At 37.7% G+C, this 23,357-nt stretch overlaps 1 protein-coding gene across 1 annotated transcript; it reads right to left on the bottom strand.

The window, feature by feature from the left end:
* Positions 1 to 7,204: 7,204 nt before the first annotated feature.
* On the bottom strand, positions 7,205 to 13,134 carry LOC116629258 (mucin-5AC-like). The gene is made up of 3 exons (XM_032399558.1): positions 13,081 to 13,134; positions 10,793 to 11,434; positions 7,205 to 10,459 (listed from the first exon to the last, which is right to left on the bottom strand). The coding sequence occupies exons 1-3, from the start codon at positions 13,132 to 13,134 to the stop codon at positions 7,205 to 7,207; spliced, it is 3,951 nt and encodes a 1,316-aa protein (XP_032255449.1).
* Between the last annotated feature and the right edge of the window lie 10,223 nt (positions 13,135 to 23,357).

Genomic DNA, 23,357 nt, shown 5'->3' with positions numbered 1-23,357 from the left:
GTTCATTCTTTCAAATTTCTCATATGCCTTCATGTTGTTGAATCAAGTTGTTTATTTTAGGACCTCATTTTACTTGATTTATCAGTGCATTTGACACAGTTGATTATGCTTTTCTACATGAAACATTTCTTCACTTGGTTTCCATGGTACCACATGCCCTTGCTTTCTTTTAATTTACTCGTCTCTCCTTGCTTTTTTCTGTTGGTGCTTCCTTATCTCCTGACCATTTGGAGTACTCCATGGATCAGTCTTTGAATCTCTTCCTTGTTCTATGGATACTCACTCCTGGACTAATATGTCTCTAAATACCATCAAAATAATAATTATCAAATTAATATCTCCAGGTCAGACATCTAGCCTAAATTCTAGGCTATTATATCCAACTTCTTATTTAACAGAGCCAATTAGATGCCATGTCCAAACAAAACTTCTGGTATACTCCAAATGTCACCCAGTAAAAAAGCTCCTATAGTTTTCCTCATCTTGTTTGTTGACAACTGTTAGAGACTGAATTTTGTCCCCCTAAAATTTGTATGCCAAACCCCTAATTCCCCATGTGACTATATTTGTGGATAGGGTCTTTAAGAGATAATTAAGGTTAAGTGAGCACATAAGGGTGAGGCCCTAATCTGATATGTCTGGTGGCCTTATAAGAAGGAAAAAACATCTTTTTTTCTCCATGTGCATGGTCAGAGGTAAGGCCATATAAGGACATAAAGAGAAGGCCATCTATAAGACAGAGTTCTCACCAGGAATTGAGTTGGCTGGCTCCTTGATCTTAGATATCTAGCCTCTAGAACTGTGAGAACATAAATTTCTATTGTTTAAGCTACCACTCTCTAGTATTTTGTTATGGCAACCTGTGCAAACTAATACAGCAATTCATTAATTCCATTGTTCACGTCAGAGTCTTCCTTGACTATTCATTCTATTTTATACTCAGCATCCAATTCTTAGGCAAATATTGATGGCTCTGCCTTCAAAATATATCTAGCACCTGATGACTTTTCACCAGGAACACCACTGCCACCCTGGTCCAAGTTTCAGTCAGCTCTCACTTTGATTACTGCTTTTGTATTTTAACTAGTTTTCTGCTTCCACTTTCTATTATCATTATAAATAGCTATAGTGTTTCTTTCAAATTTTAGTCAGATTATGCTACTCTTCTGTTCAAAGCCTCCGGTGACTATTCATCTTACTAAAAATAAAGCTAAACTCTTAAAGGCCCTACAAAATATTATCCCCCATTACCTCTCAGAACTCATTTTCTGCTTTCCCTATAGCTCACTCTGTCCAGCCATGATATCTTGGTGTGTTACCTAGAATATTTCAGTCATTCTTGCCTTAATAATGAGGAAGATGAATGAGAGTAATTAGAAGCAGGAAGACTAATTTGCAAACTATTAATCCCAGTCTAAAATCGAAGCCATAAGTCTCTGTGAAGGGCAAGAAAAGAAAATATCACTTACTAAAAAAACAACAAAATAATTGGGGGAGAATCAAGAGCATACAGTGAGGATTAAGAGGAGTTGAGGATAATATTGAGATTTGTAGCTTGGGCAACTGGGTGGGTGATAGATCATTGTAGAGAGGGAGACCATAGGACAGAAGACTATGGGAGGCAAAGATAACACATTCCTTTCCAACATGTAGTATTTGAGATGCTTCCATGGTATCCGGACAAATACTTTCAGTTCATAAAGCGATCAGAAGTGGGGATTTGGAGGTCAAGAATGAAATGATAAAGGGGATTAAGAGTATACTTATCTTGATGAGCACTGAGAAATGTATAGAACTGTTGAATCATTATATGTATACCTGCAACTAATGTAACACTGTATGTTTATTATACTTAAAATAAAAAAAAAAGAATGGAAAGATGAATGTCAGAAGGGCAGTTGCTTTTTGTCAAGAGCAATGACTAGAAGGAGGCATGTGAGAGTGTTCTGGTGTACCTGTAATGTTTTGTTTCTTTATGTGAATAGTGGCTGGTTACATAGTGTGCTCCCTTTGAAATATTAGCTAGACTGTGACTTGTGATTGTGCTTCTTCCCTGTTTAAGTGTCCATGCCAGCAAGGCTAGATGTGAATTTCTGTAATTTAGAAGTGGATGCTGCAACATACTTCTTTTCAAGTGTGTTTTATTTTATTTATTTTTAAATTTATTTTTATTTTTTATTTATTTTTTTAAAGGGGCTAGGGGCAGAGGGAGAGGGAGAGAGGAATCTTAAGCAGGCTCCATGCCCAGTGTGGAGCCGGATGTGGGGCTCGATCTCATGACCCTGAGATCATGACCTGAGCCGAAATCAAGAGTCCGACGTTTAACTGACTAAGCCACCCAAGTGCCCTTCAAGTTAATTTAAATGTTCTCATGTTTAAGGTCATCTCAGCTAAGCTCTGATGTTTGGTGGGTTCAGTGTATTAAATGAAATTTAATACAAACAGTTCTTTCTGTTCTACTGAATAGGTCCTGGGGTCAGATGAGTTCCTCTCAGTGCCCTGGGTATTGATATTCCAAAGATAATCATCTAAGTTTGTCAGATTTTCAGGAAATGGAAGTTCTAAGTACTATTTTCCTAATGCCATTTCTTTTTCTGAAGTACTTTTGCATTCAGCTGTCTTTTTTGGTCCTTTGGTGGAATGAAAATATTGAGTATCCAGTATAATCCTCTGAGCCATCTTACCATGGATTGTATATTAGAAATAACCTTAGTTTATATGCTTATTTCTTTCGGGGGGGATCCAACTTCTTCACATGCTTTGAGCCAGCTTTTCTAGGCCAAAGATGTTACCTGCAATTAAATTAGTTGTGTGTTAATCTTCATTTATTTTATTTTTTTAAGGTTTATTTATTTATTTGACAGAGAGAGAGAGAGTGCTTGCACGAGCAGGGCGAGGGGAAGGGGGAGAGGCAGAGAGATAGAATCCACAAGCAGACTCCTTGGCTGAGCAGGAAGCCTGATGCGGGGCTCGATTCCAGGACCTTGAGATCATGACCTGAGCTGAAACCAAGTCAGCTGCTTAACCAACTGAGCCCCCCAGGCACCCCAATCTTCATTTATTTTATGTTAAATCTAGATGTAATTTTATAAATGCTAGTCCAACACTTCTTAGCTGTTTGACCTTGAGCTAAACACTTAAACTCTCCAAGCCTCGATTTTCTTATATATAAAAAAAGGCCTAACAATGGAACCAACCTCACAGAGTTGTTACTAAGATCTGCTGAAAGTATTTTTTTTTTTTTTTTATTTTTCAAGTTTTTATTTAAAGTCCAGTTAGTTAACATATAGTGTAATATTAGTTTCAGGTGCAGAATTTAGTGGTTCATCACTTACAACACCCAGTGCTCATTTGGTGAACATGTAAAATGCTTAGGACCTATTTGTGCTCAGTAATTGTCAGCTATTGTTGTTACTGTTTTGGAATGTAAATGGTAACCTCAAAAGTACTGTAGATACACAGACAAGCTGGGCAATACCAAAGCCTCCAAGATGGCCATTCCTGTGATGCTGATTTATTTGTGAAGAGGGTGTCCCTGGGTCAGGCCTGATCTAACGGATTCACTAGAGCGATTAACATAGATGGTCTTTGACTTGTGATGGCTTGACTTACGATTTTTCAATTTCATGGTGGTGCAAAACTGATACATATTCAGTAGAATCTGTACTTGAATTTTGAATTTTTTTTTTATTTATTTTTTTAAAATATTTTATTTATTTATCTGACAGAGAGAGACACAGTGAGAGAGGGAACACAAGCAGGGGGAGAGGGAGAGGGAGAAGCAGGCTTCCCGCTGAGCAGGGAGCCCGATGTGGGGCTCGATCCCAGGACCCTGGGACCATGACCTGAGCTGAAGGCAGCCGCCTAACTGACTGAGCCACCCAGGCGCCCCTGAATTTTGAATTTTGATCTTTCCCTGGACTAGCAACATGCAGCATGACGCTCTCTCTTGCTGCTGGACAGTAGCAGCGGGCCATGCAAGTCAGCCATGCAGTCGTAAGGGTAACACCGACACTGACAACTGATCTGTTCTTCACTTTCCTATTCAATAAATTACATGAGCTATTCAATACTTTATTGTAAGATAGGCTTTGTTTAGATGATTTTGCCCAACTGTAGGCTAATGTAAGTGTACTGCGCACGTGTAAGGTCATCTAGGCTAAGCTCCGATGTTTGGTGGGTTCAGTGTATTGAATGATTTTTCAACTTATGATATTTTCATCTTGTGATGGCTTTATCAGGACATAACCCTGTCATAAGTCGAGGAAGAGCTGTACTAAGATGGTGCTCAAGGGGAAGATTAGCTCAAGATTTATGCATGTTCTTTGTTTTATAAAGATGTCTACATGTTTGTTATTTTAATAAAACTGTGAATGATATGACTGGTTCTCAGCCCTTGTAACTTTGAATATTGCCTCTGTTCCTTTGTCTTTATTATGTCATTGGAAGGGAAATAGGCAATTTCAATCTATGTCCAATGTCTCTTAAATTCTCTTTAATCTTTCAGACTCAAGTGGGTATAACACATTGTTTCTCGATTCCCTCTACCAGTTATCAAAATGTTTTGAATCCCTTTAAAGGTTGTGGCTTTCCGAGAGTCCCAGGTTTATGTGGAGAGACTTAATTCCAACTGTTTGTCTGGAGTGGGCTCAATGCCCATTCTTTTGTCTTCATCTAGGTTTTAAAATTCAAGCTCTTGGATTACTAAGACTAGCCACATCCTTGAGGGCAGCCTTAGAGTTCATGCACATCTCCTCCCTGGATTTTATTTTCATTTTATTTTTGTATTGTAGGGGTTTTCCTTGTTATTACTTTCTTTCAAAGTCAGCTATACATTTAAAAGTACACTTATTATACTTATAAATTCAGAATTTCTCATTCTCCAAAATATATATTTTTTCATGGTCTTAAAAGTAGCCATAATGTGAAAGACATTTCACATTATGTTAGTGGGCCTGACCCTGTTTTTCATTCCTTTTATGTCTTGTGGAGCTTGACTGATGGAAGTTTTAACCCAGACTTTGTTTATAGTTTCTGCATTCTACACATTTACCTTGTCAAAGCAAAAATTGCAGGACAGAGTCAAACAGGCAAGGAAGACTTCATTCAATACTATTTAAATAGTCAACTCTGCAGGAAAAAAATGTGAGAGGTTTTTTAGTGCTGGGATGAGCTACTGGATGTTATGAGGATGTTGATAAATGGCATGTGTAGAGCAAATTATGTAATTCTCGAGTTTGCAAATGTTTTACTGTGATTTAGACACTATGTAATTGCTAGTTGGTGCTTATCTAAATAGGCTCCTACCCTCCCACAGAGACTGGGAGATAGGGGCACTATCTTCCTTGGCTCCCAGGTCCTTAAGAAAGATATTTCTGGTTTGTAAAGTTGGAAAGAGGCTTTTAAAAACATTTACATCTCAAAGAGGCAGAGAAAGAATTTACAATTGCAGGTTTTCTAAAGAAATGTTCTAAGACTCCAGGGGCCTAGGAGAAACCTGTCTAAAATTTAGTCAAGCTGAGGGGAACATTAAGGTCTTGGTCAATCTTATATTTAAGTATTGCTCATTATTGGAATATTTTTTAGAAGGACAGGGATATTAATCTTTTCATTCATTTCCAAACATGTGAGAGTGATACAAATATGTGCATGGACCAAATGATTTTCAAAATGATTTATTGAACAAAAGCTGAAGAAGTAAAAATGAACACACATAAGAAGTGAGAGAGTGAAAGCAGAATTTCTAGAATGGTTTCATTTCTGAAATGTGATTGCAGTCAATTCTTGAGGCGATATTGGCAAAAATTAAGGTGAGAAGTTTAATATTTAGGGAAATTAAGACCTAGAAAAAATGTTGAGAAATATAAAATTAATTTTACAGTCCTATAAGTATCATCTAGTTGGTTTAAAATTGCTATTTTCCATTAATTACATGAAATAAATTCCAATCTATATACCCTTCCCTGCCCCAGCATCACTCTCTTGTTTTCATGACAGCTCATGATTCTATTGTAAAGTAAAACATATCTAGTCAGATAATTCTGTGTTTAAAGCATAGCTAGTTGCTATGTTTAAGGCCTACTTCTTCATTATAACAACCAAGAATGCTTTCATCCATCTTTAAAGAAATTAAAAAACCCAAAAAACAAACAAACAAACAAAAAACCCTTTATACAAAAATTTGATATTATGTGTTCCAGCAATCCTTTCTCTGAAATAGTCTTAGATCTGCTCCTTGTATTTTAGAGTTTAGATCATGGTTCTAATCTAGACTAGTTGTTTAATTGTGTTATATTTTAATAAAAGTTTATTTTGTAAATTTTTCTAATTTTTTTTTCTTCTCCATGGATTTTCCTTATTAATAGTAGCAATATTCCCTCATTTCCATCTGAACTTAACTGAGGTGGCACTTTTGCTATAATCCAGTTAACTATTTACAATAAATTGATTGTGATACTCATTCTTGTGTTTGAGCTTGTATACTTGTCAGTTTCCCTTTCTGAAATACTATCTGGGTGTTTTTACACTATAACCTCATCAGACTCCTCCTCACTCCCCAAGAATTTTATTTAAAAATGTATAGTTTCTAGAGTGTTAGAGCTGAGTAATCTTTATTTTGAAGAAGAAACAAAGTGAGTGTGATTCAACTGCCTACTAAACTGTCTGTTGGGATTAATTCTAGAGTTCTAAGCTTTCTGACTGTTGGTTTAAGTATTAAGATATTTGGATTTTAGTCCTGGTTTTGCCACCCTGTGTTCTGAATTTGAGCCAATTCCATACCTCTGTCTCTTATATGCAAAATGAGACACTATCTGCTCTTTTTCACAGAATTGCAAAAAATCAAAACTTATGCATATCAAGAGTAACTAGTTATTAAGTAAGGTGTTTGGAGATATATAGAGCACTACTGAATTTCCTCATCTAAATCTTTTTTTTTTTTTTTTAAAGATTTTATTTATTTATTTGACAGAGAGAGAGATAGCGAGAACAGGAACACAAGCAGGGGGAATGGGAGAGGGAGAAGCAGGCTTCCCGCGGAGCAGGGAGCCCGATGTGGGGCTGGATCCCAGGACCCTGGGATCATGACCTGAGCCGAAGGCAGACGCTTAACGACTGATCCACCCAGGCGCCCTCCTCATCTAAATCTTTGCATGCAGTGATTTACCTGTTATCAAGATGCTTGAGATGCACCATGGCATTGCTTTTACCGTGGGGAAGGAGTAGTAAGGCCGGCTGTAGTTATATTGGCTGTGGTCGTAGTAGCAGTTGGTGGTTGTGTGCTGCTGTCAACAGCAGAGGTGGTTCCAGCTGAGGCTGCAGGTGTGGAAGCCTCAGGGGGTTCTGTGGATTCTGCAGAAGGAGTCATGGCAGCGTCAGTACTTGCTGCAGAGAGAGTGGTATCATCTGCTGTGGCAGCAGCGACCTCCTCAGTGGGGGCAGTTGTTTCAGGTTCTGGGTTGGTAGAGTTTTCAGTGGCTAAATCTTCAGATACAGTGGTGGAGGTAGAACCCGATGGAGTTGTAGTGGCAACTGTCCCTAAAGATTCAGTAGTGTCCTCCTTCCCTGGAGTTGCAGCTTCAGTGGTTGAAGAAGCAGGTTCAGCAGAGGTGATGGTTGCTGCTACACTGCTACTGGCAGTAATTGTGGCATTTGGGGCTGAGATCCTCGTGGAGGCGGCAGTTGTTGCAGTGGTAGCTGCTATAGGAATTGTGGTTGCAGATGATGCAACTGTTGCAGTTGTAGCAGCAGATGTAGCGCCTGCTTCTAAGGTTGTGGAGTCAGCTGAACGGGTTGTGGCACCTTCAGCTGGAGTGGTGGCACCTGCAGTGGTTGTGTCATCTGTTGGTTCAGTGGTAGCCTCTTCCCCAGGAGTTGTAGCATCAGGGGTCTGGATGGTGGTTTCACTGTTGGTCAGTGCACCAGATTCAGTAGTAGAGGCAGCACCTGGTACAGYTGTGGTGGCACCRGAAGGAGATGTGSTACCAGTGACTGAAGGTGAGGTGGTGACCCTTGTGGTGGCATCGACCCCTGGAGTTGTGGAGGCTGCTGTGGTTGTGCTGGTAGCTCCTCCAGATATTGTGGTTGTAGCTGAATCAGTTGTACTCCCAGCTGGAGATGTGGAATCTACTGCTGGTGATGTAGGGTTAGCTGTGGGGGTTGTGGCATCAGCAGATGCAGTTGTGGCAGCTTCAGTGGTTGTGTCATCTGTTGGTTCAGTGGTAGCCTCTTCCTCTGGAGTTGTAGCTCCAGAAGCCTGAGTGGTGGTTTCACCCGCACTGGTCAACACAGCTGGTTCAGCAGTGGAGGCTGAAGTCCCAGGGGTTGAAGTGGTAGCACCTGCTACAGTTGTGCCGGCAGCAGCAGTTGTAACACTGGTGGCTGAGGTTGTGACTGGACCATTGGTGGTCGCATCCAGCCCTGGGGTTGAAGAGGCTGCTGCAGTTGTGGTGGTGATTGTTCCCACAGATGTTGGGTTTGAGGATGCAGTAGTTGTAGTAACAGTGAGTGAGAAGTCTGTTACTGAGGTGGTGGAGTCCGTTGCCCCAGTTTTTAACCCATTAGGTGAAGTTGTGGTGGCAGCTGCAGTGGTTGTGTCATCAGCTGTTTCATTGGCTTCCTCACTCACTGGGGAAGTAGCTACAGTGGTTGTGTCATCAGCTGGTTCAGTGGTAGTCTCAGCCACTGGTGGGATGGCAGAACTTGAGGCAGCTATGGTGGCAGTACCAGGTGCACTGGTGTTTGTAGAACTTGGTGCAACTCTGGTTGTGGCACCAGATGTAGCTGTCGTTGTGACAGAACTAGAAGCAGTGGTAGAAGTTCTGAGTATTTCTGTGGTAGCAGAAGCAAGAGTTTTGGTAGCACCGGCTGATGATGAGGTGGCACCAGTGCTGGTAGCACCAATCCCTACGGTTGTGGGGGGTGTTGCACTTGTGGCTCCAACATGTGTGGGGGTTGTGGCTGCAGCAGTGGTGGCAATGGTAGCAGGGGCTTTGTTTGCTAAAGTTGTAGAGGCAGCTTGAGTGGTGGAACCGTCCGTAGCTGGGAGAGTGACGTCTTCTGCTGGGTTTCCTTCAGCTTCTGAGACCTCTGTGGTAAAATCAGGTGCAATGGTGGAAGCAGAGGTTAAGACGGTTGTGGAGCCAGCCCCTGGGTTTATGGAGGTTGCAGCACGGGAAGCAGCAGACTCTTGGGATGTAGATTCCACTGAAGGTGCCACTGAGGTCACCACAGATTCTGGGGCAGTTGTGGAGGCAGCATCTGTTGCCGAGTTAGTGGTTGATGTCACTTGGACTGTGGTGGCGGCCATTGGAGATAGAGTTTCAGGTGTTCTGGTGGTTGCATCTGATCCCTTAGTTGCAGTGGCAGATGTACTAGTTGGGGCAACTGATGTAGATGTTTTGCTATTGGATGTAGTGCTAGTGGTGGCAGCTAAATTAGTAATACCTACGGGTGCTGTGGTGATTGCATTGCTTGGGCCACCAGTTGTAATGTCTTCCTTTCCCGTTGGCCTTGTTGGAGGTTTTGGTTTACGACAGGGTGGCTTATGAGGCCAGTGAGGTCGGTGATGCTGCTGCTGGTGTGCATGGGGATGTTGGGCACTTGGCCGTGGTTTTGGTGGAACTGGATAGATTTGGTGAGCAATCAGTGGACACTTATGTGGTTGATTTGGTTGTAGACAGGGATGAAATTTAGATGGTACATGTAATGGAAATGGGTTTGTGACTTTGTTATGTGAGGACTGTTTCTGTGGCCTTCGAACAGATTTAGATCCTTTGTATTTGGATGATTTCAACTTTTTTTTGGCAAGTATGGATTTCCTTTTTTTTGGTTGTTTTACAGTTTTGCCTGCTGCAGAAGGTGGTCTTTTTTTTCCTTTGAGGGATTTAAGTTGATTTACACTTTTCTTAGGAGGTTTAGGCAGTCTCTTTTTGGATTTACTTAGCCTCTTCTTTGCTGTTAGAGAGGTGGGCTGCCTTTTTTTAGATGGTTTTATAGATTTACTCTTCGCAAGAGCTGTTTTCACGGTCTTTTTACCTGCTGCGGGCCCTTTCTGTGTAGGTTTCTTTTGAATTTTCTTCTTGGCTAGAGATCTTTTTGGTCTGGGTTGAGCAGATTTAGACAAATTGAATAGTTTTCTAGCAGCTGGTTTAGATTTTTTTAGGTTTTTCTTTTTGGCCAGAGTTTTTCCGAGAGTTGGAGATTTGCCTTCTTTTGTTTGATTTGACTGCTTCCTGGCAGTTTTAGACAAGGAGCTTTTCAATTTATTTGGTCTTTTCTTTGAGGCTGGTTGTGTTTTTAGTACTGACTTCAGTGCTTTAGGTTGATTCACTTGTTTCTTGGCAGGTGAAGTAAAGTTTTTGGATTTCTTTGACACTTTATTTTTGGCTTTAGATATTTTCCTTTTTGTTGCAACTTTTCTTGGCTGATTGAGCTTTTTCTTGGCAGATGTAGATGCTGTCTTTTTAGATGTGGTTAGATTTTTCTTTTTGACTTTTGAAACTGCTGTTGTTGCTGTTGCCTTAGCTGGCCCTTTTTTGACTGGAGTTAACTGTTTATTCTTTTGTTTATTTAGAGTTTTCTTTTTGGCTGAACTTTTTTTGGGAACTGCTTTAACTGCTTTTGCCTGATTCTGTTTTTTCTTGGCAGGTGATGGCAGAGTCTTAGGAGATTTAGTTGGTCTTTTCTTTAGAGCTGAAGAAGTTTTAGGGGAGCATTTTATTGTGGACTTAGATTGTGTTTTGGATACAGACAAGGTTAGTTTATTAATATTTTGAGATTTCTTCTTAGTTACTTTTTTTTTTGGAGCTGATTTAGTTGTGCGTTGTTTTAACTGTTTCTTTGCAGGCGTAGACTGGATTTTCTTGGATTTTTGTGAACTTTTCTTTGAAGCTGAAATTCCTTTTGATGCCACCTTAGCTACTTTTGGGAAATACAGCGGCTTCTTGGCAGAGGTGGACAGGGTTTTTTTAGATGCATTTTGACTTTTCTTTACAGCTGGAGATGGTTTTGGTGCTGCTGCAGTCTGTTTTGACTGTTTCTTGGCAGTTGCCTTCTGATTTTTTTTCGACTGTTTTAGAGTTTTACTTGTGCTCTGTGGGGTATTTCGTCCTGTTAAACCAGAGGAAAGGGGGGTCAGCCCTTTCTTGGCAGAGGTTAATGTACTTTTCTTAGGCCTGACTTGTAGACTTTGCCTTTTTGATGTCAGGACAGGTTTTTTCTTTTTACTTGATGTCTTAGAATTTAAAGATAATTGTCTGGCTGCTTTGTTTGGCAGTGCAGGTGAAGCAGAGGCACGAGAACGGGTTTGAGGTTTCCTACTGACTTGGGTGGATGGAAATCTGTTTTGTGAGGTCCTTGCAGGGGAACTTTGCACTGGCCGACTATTGATTGTTTTCCCTCTTGCCTGGCGCTGTGATTGCTGACTCTCACTGAACTACAGGAGGAGAGAATAGAAGATACTACCAAATGAAGTATTCAATCAATTCTTGTTTTGTATTTTCACTTTAGTTATGGAAGCTGTTCTGCTCTTTAGTTTGGAAGGTGCTTTGGTTTTAAGTGCAATATAAATTTAGAATAAACTGCACTATGAATTTAAAAGAACAAGGCACAATATGTGGATAATTAGAGAAAGTATCTTGGTGTTACTTTCAATGCTTTTAGTATTTACTAAGGAAATCCAACAAAATACATAAATCTAATTTGGGGAAATCATTGGTTTCATAAAATACCACATTAAATCTATGAAAACTTGTTTTTCGCTTAAAAATTGCAGGATGAAATCATTCTCATCTCCTTTAGGAATTAACAAAAGAATCACATAGTAAGGCAACCATGTTACATGAATCTCAATGAAAGTATTGTAGCTAAACCCTCATTTAGAAATTATATAAAAGAGAAGTATTTGGTGTTGAATTCAGAAAGCTGGATATTAAAAACTGCAACAAAAAATGAGTTTGTCTTGCTTGTAAAAGCTTTGTCTGAGGCATTAAATATTCTGGGAAGAATATGACAAAGATATAATAGCAATGGCAGAAAAGGAAAGGATCCTTGAATGAAGCATGGTTGGTTAAAATAGCATGTAACAGACACTTGAAGACCACCTGTAATTCTAAAAATGGTGGATACTATGCTCTGATCAAAGAGAGATGTAAGGAACTGGCAAATAGTATATAATTAAGTCAGAAGAGCAGAAAAGGTTGTTTGTTTTTAAAGTAGGCTCCACTACAAGCATGGAGCACAATGTGGGGCTTGAACTCAGGATCAAGACCTGAGCTGAGATCAAGGGTCAGATGCTTAACCAACTAAGCCACCTAGGCACCCTGAAGAAGGTTTTTGTTGTTGTTGTTTTTGTTTTTAAAACAAAACAAAACAAAACTCTGCAAGAGATATAAAAGGGTAAAGCAAAAGCCCACAAAATTCAAAAGACCAAGGCTAACTCAGAGAAGTACATAAAAACCTATTTGCACAAGTCATGTTTCAGATGAGTCAAATATGTATAATAATTGTCTATTTTGATATCAATAGAAGAGACTGTCTTCTTTTTCATTGTCTTTATGGCTTGTGTGGAAGAATGTGTTGCAGTGTTTGATCATGAGAATATAATAATAGACCCAGAGGTTGAGTGAAAAACAAATTTGAGACATGGGTAAACTCACTCTTATTTTTCGCCTTCACAGGGGAATCTCCTTACAATGGAGGTGGTGAGTGAATATGGACGGGAGGCAGAAGTGGAAGTCTTGGTCATTTCTTTGCAAGTTTAGTTCTAGTCCTCCAAATTTTTTGGAGGTTTTCTCCTACCTTATCATACTCAATTAATAGTCATTCTCTTCTACTTTTCTCCCTCTCTTTCTCTCTTAATTTCCCTTCCACATCTCCCTTTGCTTTGTTTCTTCTCCTCAAATTTCAGGTGATTTTTATGGGTATAAGTAGAAGGTAATTGTCCCTGTTTCTTCCCATCTCATGTGACTCTATTTTGTTTTTTAAAAATACAATGCCATAATCTCACTCCAAATGCCGTATCAGTGTTAATGTAGCTCTCAATTTTAGGTAGTTCTTGTATTCAGATGTATAGAATCTTACCGGGAAACAAATGGTAAAGACCAGGATGAGCCCAGTCAGGATTAAAGCCTTCATCCTGTCCTTTTAACCCCTAGAAGTGAAGAAGCAAGAGAAAAGATTTGTTATGTGCTTGACAATGAAAGAATAGGTTTTACCAAACTGACTAGTAAATCAAAATTAAAATTTTAGTAGCAAGTTTAAGAGTAAAGAATTTTTTTTCCTAAAATTAAGCTCAAAATGTGGATGTGAAATGAAAAGATGTCTATATGTGTTTTGTAAACACTGTCATTATTTGAAACCACTAAACATCAGGTTTTTCCATTTGGTATGCTAATAACATGATTATTTTTCTTTAAATTCTCTCCTAAAAGGAGACCCTCATCTTCTATCAGGAATTATAATAATTAAGAAATCCCTCACCTATCCATTATCCACTACTGCATGTGTATTTACACACACACACACACACACACACACACACACACACACACACACACATGCCCTACTTGTCCTCTTCCCCCCAAATCCCATCATTGAGGAAAATTGTAGCAGTTGTGACATAAAGAGAGTTCTAGGAAGGTACATGGTGTGCTGTTAAGTTGAGTGGCCAACTTTATGGAACTCGGCTCCTATATGTATGATGGAGGGCATGGTGCACTATGTATCGTTGTATTGCAAGGACAGTTTTCAAGAAATCCTGAGATTCTATGATGCTATTTGACTTTTGCTCTCCTCCCCCCTAATTTTTAGTTTTTAGTCTACAGGATCCTTTACCCGAAAATGTTTTACAAATTTTATTGTGTACTTTGCCTATGGATAATTCATTTTTAGATGAGGTACACATCACAATGAAAGTTATTGAATATATCAAGTCTATTTCTGACCTGTATTAGTCTAATTTTTAAGAACCCCATGTTGTTCTTCCTAATAGAAGACAGTTTTATGGGTGGAAAATGTACAATGTTTCCATGATGCCAGATTATTAGGATGAGTATAGGAAAAAAGACTTCTGATTCCAAAATTTTGTGAAAGAAAAATGGAAAATAAAGGCAGCCTGTACCTGTCTTAGGAATTACCTTAGGGAAGCTCAGTATAAATGAGCTGGTCTCTAGTAGAACAAGGCTTATGATGATGTGATGGGGGTCCCTCAACTCTAGTGGCTGTCAGTGCCAACAGATCACCTTTTAGAATCGTCATCAGAGAACTGTGAAGTCACTTGGTGTTTCAATCTGAGTCTGAATTGAATCAGTTTCCATCATCAAAACAGTCTCTTCCATGTGTCCCCATTTTAGTGAATGGCACAGTATTCACCCAGTAGTTATCGTAAGCTAGAATCCCAAGTCAGTCTTGACTCTTCCTCTCATTCTCCTGTGTCCATCCATCACTAAATCCTCTCTATATTTTACCTTCTTGACAGAGTTTTGAATGCATTTGCTTCTCTTCATCTTTACCACCAGCATCCTAGCTAAGTTAGCATCATATCTTACTTGAGCCACTCCTTAACTTAGCAAATATTATTACCTATTAAGTAGTAGGCACTGTTCTAGGATATGGAGAGATAGATAGGGGAGATCAGTTCAATGTCCCTGACTGATTAAGTTTTCATTTTCATGATTACCAAAATAGCCTCTTAACTGACCCACAGCCTTGCTTTTAATTAACTACAGTCACTGTGATTTTTATAAAATATAAATCTGATTATTTTAGTTCCCTCATTAAGATCTTTCCTTAGTTTCCCATTGCTCTTTATCCTAAAGCCTTCCCCCACCCACACACAAAAAATTCTTCAAGTGGCTTACAAGCCCCTTTGCAACCCCGCCTCTCATTGATCTTCAGTCACATCTCTCTTAGTGTCACCCACATTGTGTGTGTGTGTGTGTGTGTTATACTCTTTTCTTCCTCGAAGGTCCTTACATATTCTGTTACACAATTCAGTGCAAAAGGCTTTGTATTCCACCTGCCTACTGGAACAACTCCAGTCAAATTAGCTAACGATGTGTTTATTGTCAATCTAATTCTTATCTTACGGATGGAATTCTGTCCAGTGTTTGACAAGACCTTCGCTCTTCTCTTGGCTTTTTTTTTTTTTTAAGATTTTATTTATTTATTCGTCAGAGAGAGACAGAACAAGCAGGGGGAACAACAAGCAGAGAGAGAAGCAGACTCCCCACTGAGCAAGGAGCCCGATGCAGGACTCTATCCCAGGACCCTGGGATCATGACCTGAGCCGAAGGCAGATGCCTAATCGACTGAGCCACTCAGGTGTCCCTTCTCTTGGCTTTTGTGAAACTACCTTATTCTTCCTACCTCTCTGAAGTTTTGTTTTGTTTTTAGGACTGTTTATGGGTTTTCTTTCTACTCTACTCACCCACATTATGGTTCTAGCATCAGTCCTATTTTTCTCTCACTCCATAGCAATGTCTCTGTGTGATCTGCCTCTGGAAACAGTATCCATATATATGCTGACTTCTAAGTTTATTGATCAAGATTCATATATCACACTCTTTCATGGACATCTCCATTTGGTTGTACCATTTCACCTTTCACCCAGCCTGTCTAAAATTGAATTCATTAGTGCCCCCTAGCCTCTTCTTGATTAAGAAACAAGATGTTAACAGAGAAAAGGAGATTCTGGAATAAAAGTGCCCTAGAAGCAGTGTCGTTATCCACATAATTACCTTGGGAGGGGTGTCTCCTTTGGATCTTGGTGAGATTTGCTTCTTCTTGACTCAGCAGTGCCTCTAAGACTTGATACCTGCAGATGTAAAGAGAACTAATTGAGTGGTTATTCCATCTAATAAGGCAATCTATGCCTCCCCTTTGTACCTCCTACTTTCTGCCTATTGGTTATGGTAGGGAGTGGGGGCTAGGAAAAAAAATGTGTATGTGGGATTATTTCAATTTAATCTTGAAACATTTGCCCTTTGGATTTTCTGACTCGGGAACATTGAGAACTCTTATCTTTTACTTGGAATAGGTAATGATAAAATCTGAGAGTTAACAAAATGCATAAATTAACACTATAGCTTACATGTATATCATTCATTTTAAGAAAACTAGGGTTCAGTTTCTTATTTGCAGTTATAGAATAATTTATATGTTGTCAAATGTCCCCCAATTTTTTGCATTTGAACAGCTTTATTTTGCAGTTTGTTTCAATATTTCAAAGTTTAATAGAATTGAAGAGATGAATGTCTGAGAGAATGTAATAAGAGGATATAAATAATCTTTCCTCCATTGTGTTAAAACACATTTATTTAACATGTAAACTCAAAGTGCCCACATTAGAGAAATTTGTGAAATATGTCTACCCTGCTGCACCCCCATTCTACTTACTTCCTTGTGCCCTTTTAATTTAGAATCTCCCATATTTTGAAAAGCACATGTTATCTAGTAATCTACTTTCTAAATACTTTTTCCGTTGCAGTTGACCATGCAATGAGAGAAATGTAGATAATATCCATTAGGCTTACTTGCTTTTATTAATTTTTTAAATTGTATTATACATAGTTTTATATTGCACTTTTTTGCTTTTATTAATTTTATACTGATTTATTTACCATTTTTACATATTCATCTATATTAAACCACATACCAGAACAAATGGCAAATGCACTAATTCTGAAGAAATGTAGCTATGAGAAATCACCAGTGTATTTGAGAAAAAAATGCAAAAAAATTTTAAAGGCAATCCGAGAATGGTAAAAAGAGCACTGACCTTGGAATCAGAAGGTTTAGGTTTTACTTCTAGTTCTGTCATTTTATTTTTGTGTAACCTTGGTAAACTTATTTGCAAATTCCATTTTCACATCTATAAAATGAGAATCAGTCCTGTTCTATTTACCTGAGTGTGTTGCTATTAGAATTAAATTAGAATATTCATTTACTTTGTAAATTCTATAGCACTTTATGACAATATTGATTGTAATCTGACTTATTTATATATTGAATTTTTATAACTTATTATTTATAGATATATTTAATATAACTTTTATTTTACATCTATTTATAGATGTATTTAATATAACTTGGCATTACTGGATTTGAAATGACAACTTTTATTTACTTGTTCATTTAACAGATATTTATTGGACATCTATCTATAGAATACATTGTGAATTCAATAAGGACAAGAGAGACTAGTTCCTGCCTTGAGGGGCTAGGGATTTATTGGAAGGAAATATAACACAAACAGAAAAGAGTGACTCTGATCCATTGATATCTGGTTAACAGAGAAAGCACACTTCCACTTAGCCGTTTTTTTTGGACAAACTTTCTTCATTCACCTTTTCTTCCAAGAATCTTGTGAAGATCAGAAGTCAGGGTTTGGCTGCACTTGAATGGCTGGGTGCCTGCATGATAATTGATATCATAATAAGGACTGTGCAATAACAACGCACAATATTGTCTTTTCTGAGAATTGAGGTAATCACTTTAAAGTTAATAAAATTATGTACACTTAATACTGATACACGGATTTGACTTATAATAAAGTTGACCTCCTTTCTCTTTCATGTTAGTCATTACTTTGGAACATTAATCATAACACTCTCCTTTATGAAGTCAGTATTATTATATGGTTTTTATTTTGATCAAATATTGGAATATGGTAGAAAGGACTTTGGAAGCTAAGAACTTTGGTCTGCATATCCCTAAATTTGAGTTTATACTTAATTTTGTAAGGACAGTTCTTATATGGAAATTGCATCATATAACATTATAAACTCTATGTTTTGTGAAAATTATTCATGCCTTCTTCAGTGTGAACTCAAAGATATTTAAGAAGTTTTAGAAAAATAGACTAAGCTTCTTTCAGTTATGAATAAGATACATTGCACAGTTATTAATATGTTATTGATATGGAAGAAAAAGATTATTAATCGTTTTACATTTAAACACCAATCAAGATTAAATAAATATAAAATATCTGCATATGTTCTTATCAAATTCTTGGGTATTAGCATGACGTTAGACATTTTTCTATCAGGTTGTTTTGAAAAAAGTTAGGAGAATAATTATTGACATGTGGTTCATATTCAGTAATTAGAGAAGGGAGTTTCAGAACGACTTGCCCATCTGATCTAAAATATAATGTTTAAAAAATCAAGACAATGTAAAGTGATTACCTTGTAGAAAATTTGAAAGGAAAATAAATATATATGTTTTTGAAGGAAGGATAAAAGTAATTGGATAAATAGAAGCTATAGTCAGATTAATTGCAGATAGTGGGTAGCAATTCAGAAATAGGTGAGAATTTGCAGGTATAGTGTCATTTGAGGAACAATAAAATCTATTAAGTAGACATATCTTTATTCTGATATATATGTGCATATACATATTCTACAAAGTAAAATTTTATTTCAGTTGATTTCAGTGTGAAATGTTTTTTATCTTTTGCGTTTGTAATTATCTGATAATGCTCATCTTTCTTTGCTCACAATCATCATCATTCAACTCAGCATTATTACCATGAACAACCTCAAAATTATGACTTTTTCAAGAATTAATCAAACATGATTTCACTCCATAGTTTATAATTTAAGGGAGTAAATGTTTGTTGAATGAATAAATAAGTCAGAATGTAACACTTTAACACCTTAACACTCAATATGGTGCTTTTTCTGAAGTATTGAAACACCGTATTTCAGTTATAGAGTTTTGGAACTATTTGGGCTTTTAATTCAACAGTGTTGAAGAAAATTTACTTATAGTAAAGTAAAATTCACTTGTGGTAAAATAAAAAAAAAATCCATTATCTTGCCAAAATCCCTATGACCTTATGATGCATGATGACTTTATAATATGTTCTTTTAAGAGAAATTTAAAGTTCATTTTTTGTGTTAACATTGTCCACTCATATTTCCCTTGACAGAAGAATTGTGTAGCTTCCATTGGTTCTATATTAATATGTTTTTCCAATCCACACTCTTTTCTTATCATGCCCTTCATACCTAAATATTCATCCATTTGTCCATTCTTACTTCATCTTGAAACTGGTGAGATAATCAGAGAATGTCTTTCTCCTTTCATTCCATGCTAGTACTCACTAATTATTGAATCTAGCCAGAAGTATGAAAGTCAGGAGCTTAGTGAGTCATTTCACGCAGGTGAGCCTCCTGTGGCAGAGAGCAGAGAGGAAAAGGTGGAGAGTGGATCTGGAGGCTCTGAGAGGAGATTCAGCACAGTCATGAAGTCGTACATGGGCCCTGCAATTTCCAGGTCATTCTGATGTGCATACCATTCCATGACACACAGAATAATTATTTTCCTCCTTTTACTTGGATAAATAGCAGTTTACCAAGAACCAAAGTGACCATGGGTCCTTTGTTGCTTAGGGGAACCAGTGCCCTTGCTCTTAACACTAGTTTGGAGAGCCCAAACAAGAAATCCTTAGAGTATGCAATATCAGCAATCCACAGCTCAGGCAGACAAAATATCACTGAAGATTTTAAAATAGGAGGAACTTGATATCTGGGTGAATTTGAATTAGAAAACACATCTAATCAACATTAAAAACAAACTAGGCATTTAGTCTTGGTGTTTTCTAAAATAGGCCCAGGCACAATTCATAAAGAATAATTTTTGTAAGGAGTGATGTTTTCTAGAGATGCTACTTTGTAAATGTATAGAGGAAGGATGGTTAACTCAACTAAAATTTCATAATTATTGAGGCATATCTCTCTATCCCATCTCAGGCCTTATGAACTGGCTTTCTCATCCACCCACCTCCCTGGGACTATGAACTTAAAATTGAACTGCAGATAGTAATGACTAGTTAAGGTAGTTGCTCCTGCAATGTCCATTTTCACTTGAACTATTGTTCTGTACTTCAGTTCAAGCTAGCAGTGTTTTGCTACTATACTTTCTCAAAAACTTTGGGACTCTTGTCAATCTCATTAGAATTCACTCTTTTAGGTAAAAGCATCATCCACAAATTTCTTTAAGATAAGCTGACCCTAGTTTGATTTCCTGCTAAGACTGAAGAACAATACCTTTCAGCTTCCTAGAAGCTTTATGGTTTGATTTAAAAAATCTGTGAGGCATACACCTAATCTTTTTTTTTTTTTTTTTTGAGTATGGTTGACACACAATGTTATATTAGTTTCAGGTATACAACTTCTCTATATGTTATGCTGGGCTCACGAGTGTAGCTACCATCTGTCACCATACAACGCTACTATAATACCATTCACTAGGCTGTGTGTTTCATTCCCATGACTTACTCATTCCATAGCTAGAAGCCTGTATCTCTCACTCCCTTTCACCCATTTTGTCTGTCCCCTATACCCCTTCCCTCTGGCAACCATCACTTTGTTCTCTGTATTTATAGGTCTGATTGTTTTTGTTTATTTGTTTGTTTTGTTTTTTAGATTCCACATATGATTGAAATCATATAGTATTTGTCTTTCTTAGTCTGACATATTTCATTTAGCATAATACCCTCTAGGTCTATCTATGTTGTGCAAATGGCAATATGTCACACACTTAATCTTTTAAAGGTCTCTCTGTGTGACCAAATAGTACTTTGAAGTACGTTTTTGCTTATTGAGGTTTTAATAAAATTTTAAAAAATTACCCCCTTGGTTACACCCATATTTTCCTGACAGTGCCTTGGATTTGAACTTTGTTTGGAAGTTATTTTTTAAGTTTAGCATATCTTGCTGTCTTGAGAGGCCGAGAATTTTCAAAACAATCAAATCCTGTCTCTTTTTAACAGTCTGTCCCTTAATTTATAATTTATTTCTATCCTCTTGAATTTTATTGTAAGCAGCAAGAGGAAACCAGGCATATCCTTAATACTTTTTGGAGAAATCTTTTTAGCTAGGTTATTGAGTTTATTAGGCACATTTTCTGCCATCCAATAACTTCAGGAGACAAAGGTACCTTCCTTTAGTTGCCAATAACATGCTCCTCACTTCCTTCTGATCCAGCACCATCAGTGTTTTTAAAGTTTATTTTTCTACTGAGTCTGTTCGAGGCAATTTAGGATTTCTCTAACATGTTCCTTAATATCCTTCCGCCCTCTGTTCACTACCCAGTTCCAAGTGACTGCCACATTTTTGGGTATTTGTTATAGCAGCACTCCACTTCCAGTTACCAAAATCTGTATTATTTATCTATTGCTACATAACAATAGATGCCTTATGATTACTTCTATACAATATTATATTGGAGGTCTGACCCAGGGCAGTAAGAATAGAAAAAAAAAAAAAAGAATGGAAAGAAAGAGAAAGAACTCTTAGAATTTACAGACATGTTTGTGCATGTGGAAAGTTCAGACAGATGTATAGGAAAATGATCAGAATTATTAAGTGAATATAGCAATATCAGTATAGAAGATTAACATATAGAATCAGTTGTATTTCTATATATCAGCAACAAAGAGAATATAAAATTTAAAAATGATTGCCATTTACAATAACATAAAAATGAAATAAATATTAAATCTAATGATATGTTCAAGCTCTACACTGAAAACCATAAAACCTTATTGTATTAGTTTCCTTTTTGGGGGTGGGGATGAGGGGCCAAGGGAGAGGGAGAGAGAGAATCATAAATAGGGGCTCAATCTCACAACCTTGAGATAATGACCTCCCAAAATCAAGAGTTAACTTACTGAGCCACCCAGATGCCCCCCAAAACATTAATTTCTTATATCACAGTTCTTAAAATCAGAAATCTGGTACAGGTATCACTAGACTAAAACCACGACGTTGGTAGGCTGCTTTCCTTTTTGAAGTCCCTAGGGGAAAATCTGTTTCCTGTACATTTTGGTTGTTGGCAGAATTTAGTTCCTTGCAGTTGTAGGACTGGGGGACCATTTTCTTTTGGCTATATGTGAGAGCCATTGCTAGCTTTTATGGGCTGCTATGTTTCTTGGCTCATGACCCCCTCCCTCCATCTTCAAAGCCATACAGTCCTTCTGGCCTCATATATCTCTCACCCACTGTTCTGTCTTTCTCTTCTTCTTGTAGATTTATGTGATTAAGTTGGGCTCACCTGGATAATCTATGATAATCTCTCCATTTTAAAGTCCTTAATCATATAGGCAAAGTCCCTTTAGTCATGGAGGATAACATATTCACGGGTTCTAGGGATTAAGGGATAGTCATCTTTGGGGCCATTATTCTGTCTATCACAGTTATTAAGCAGAATTAAAAATAACCTAATAGGGCGCCTGGGTGGCTCAGTTGGTTGAGCGACTGCCTTCGGCTCAGGTCATGATCCTGGAGTCTTGGGATCGAGTCCCCCATTGGGCTCCCTGCTCAGCAGGGAGTCTGCTTCTTCCTCTGACCCTCCCCCCTCTCATGTGCTCTCTCTCTCTCTCTCTCATTCTCTCTCTCAAATAAATAAAATCTTAAAAAAAATAACCTAATAAAATGGAGTGATCTAACTATGTTTATGAATTGGAAAATAATAGTCTAAAAATGTGGGGCACCTGGGTGGCTCAATTAAGCATCTGCCTTTGGCTCAGGTCATGATCCCAGGGTCCTGGGATTGAGCCCCACATCAGGCTCCCTGCTCAATGGGGAGTCTGCTTCTCCCTCTCTTTCTGCCCCTCCCCACCGCTTCCTGTCTCTCTCTCTCTCTCTCTCAAATAACTAAATAAAATCTTTAAAAGAATACCCTAAAATGTGAATTCATTTTTATTGTGAATCAAAGCCTGTGTGAGGCCCAAAATATTATGGAAATAATTCTTTAAGAAATGAAGGAAAAGAAGAGAAGAAACTTGGAAAAATGGAGAGTTGTTTAAATGAATTTACACATGTTGTCAAAGAGGAATCTATAGGAATTGTGAAAACAATGTCATTTTACAAAAAAAAATTATATGAAACTACTGAATAATGATAAGCTGGAAAAGCATAAGAAAGGTACTTGATGAGTATTCCAAGAGATATTAAATAAAAAACAGAGTGCTTCAAATTAAGGGACCCAGTCTCAGAAAAGCAAATAGTATTATGGTTATATAATCTGTGTTTCTGAATAGTCTAATTTAGGAAACAACTGTGTACTTGATGTGTGAGTGGAAAAAACTCTTTATTGGTTTTTAAGACAAAATCATAGGAACAATTATCTGAAAGCAAACAAGTTTGAGATGTAAACCCTCTCCTAACATAGACTTTAGAGGACATCACATCTGTACATACATTCTAGGTGGGAAGATATAGAAGTGGAAGGGAAGTGCAGTTTTGTTAATCTCACAGATTTAATTCCTCCTAACCTGCTTAGAGAATTTCCCAAATCCTTCTGTGCTTTCTGTCCTGTTTTTCCTTTGAATTCTCTATTTACTTATTGTC

This window comes from Phoca vitulina, unplaced genomic scaffold (assembly GCF_004348235.1).
Source record: "Phoca vitulina isolate PV1807 unplaced genomic scaffold, GSC_HSeal_1.0 scaffold3, whole genome shotgun sequence".
Taxonomy (NCBI): Eukaryota; Metazoa; Chordata; class Mammalia; order Carnivora; family Phocidae; genus Phoca; species Phoca vitulina.
The sequence above is the reverse complement of the archived record's forward strand: the minus strand, read 5'-3'. Positions and strand labels throughout refer to the sequence as shown.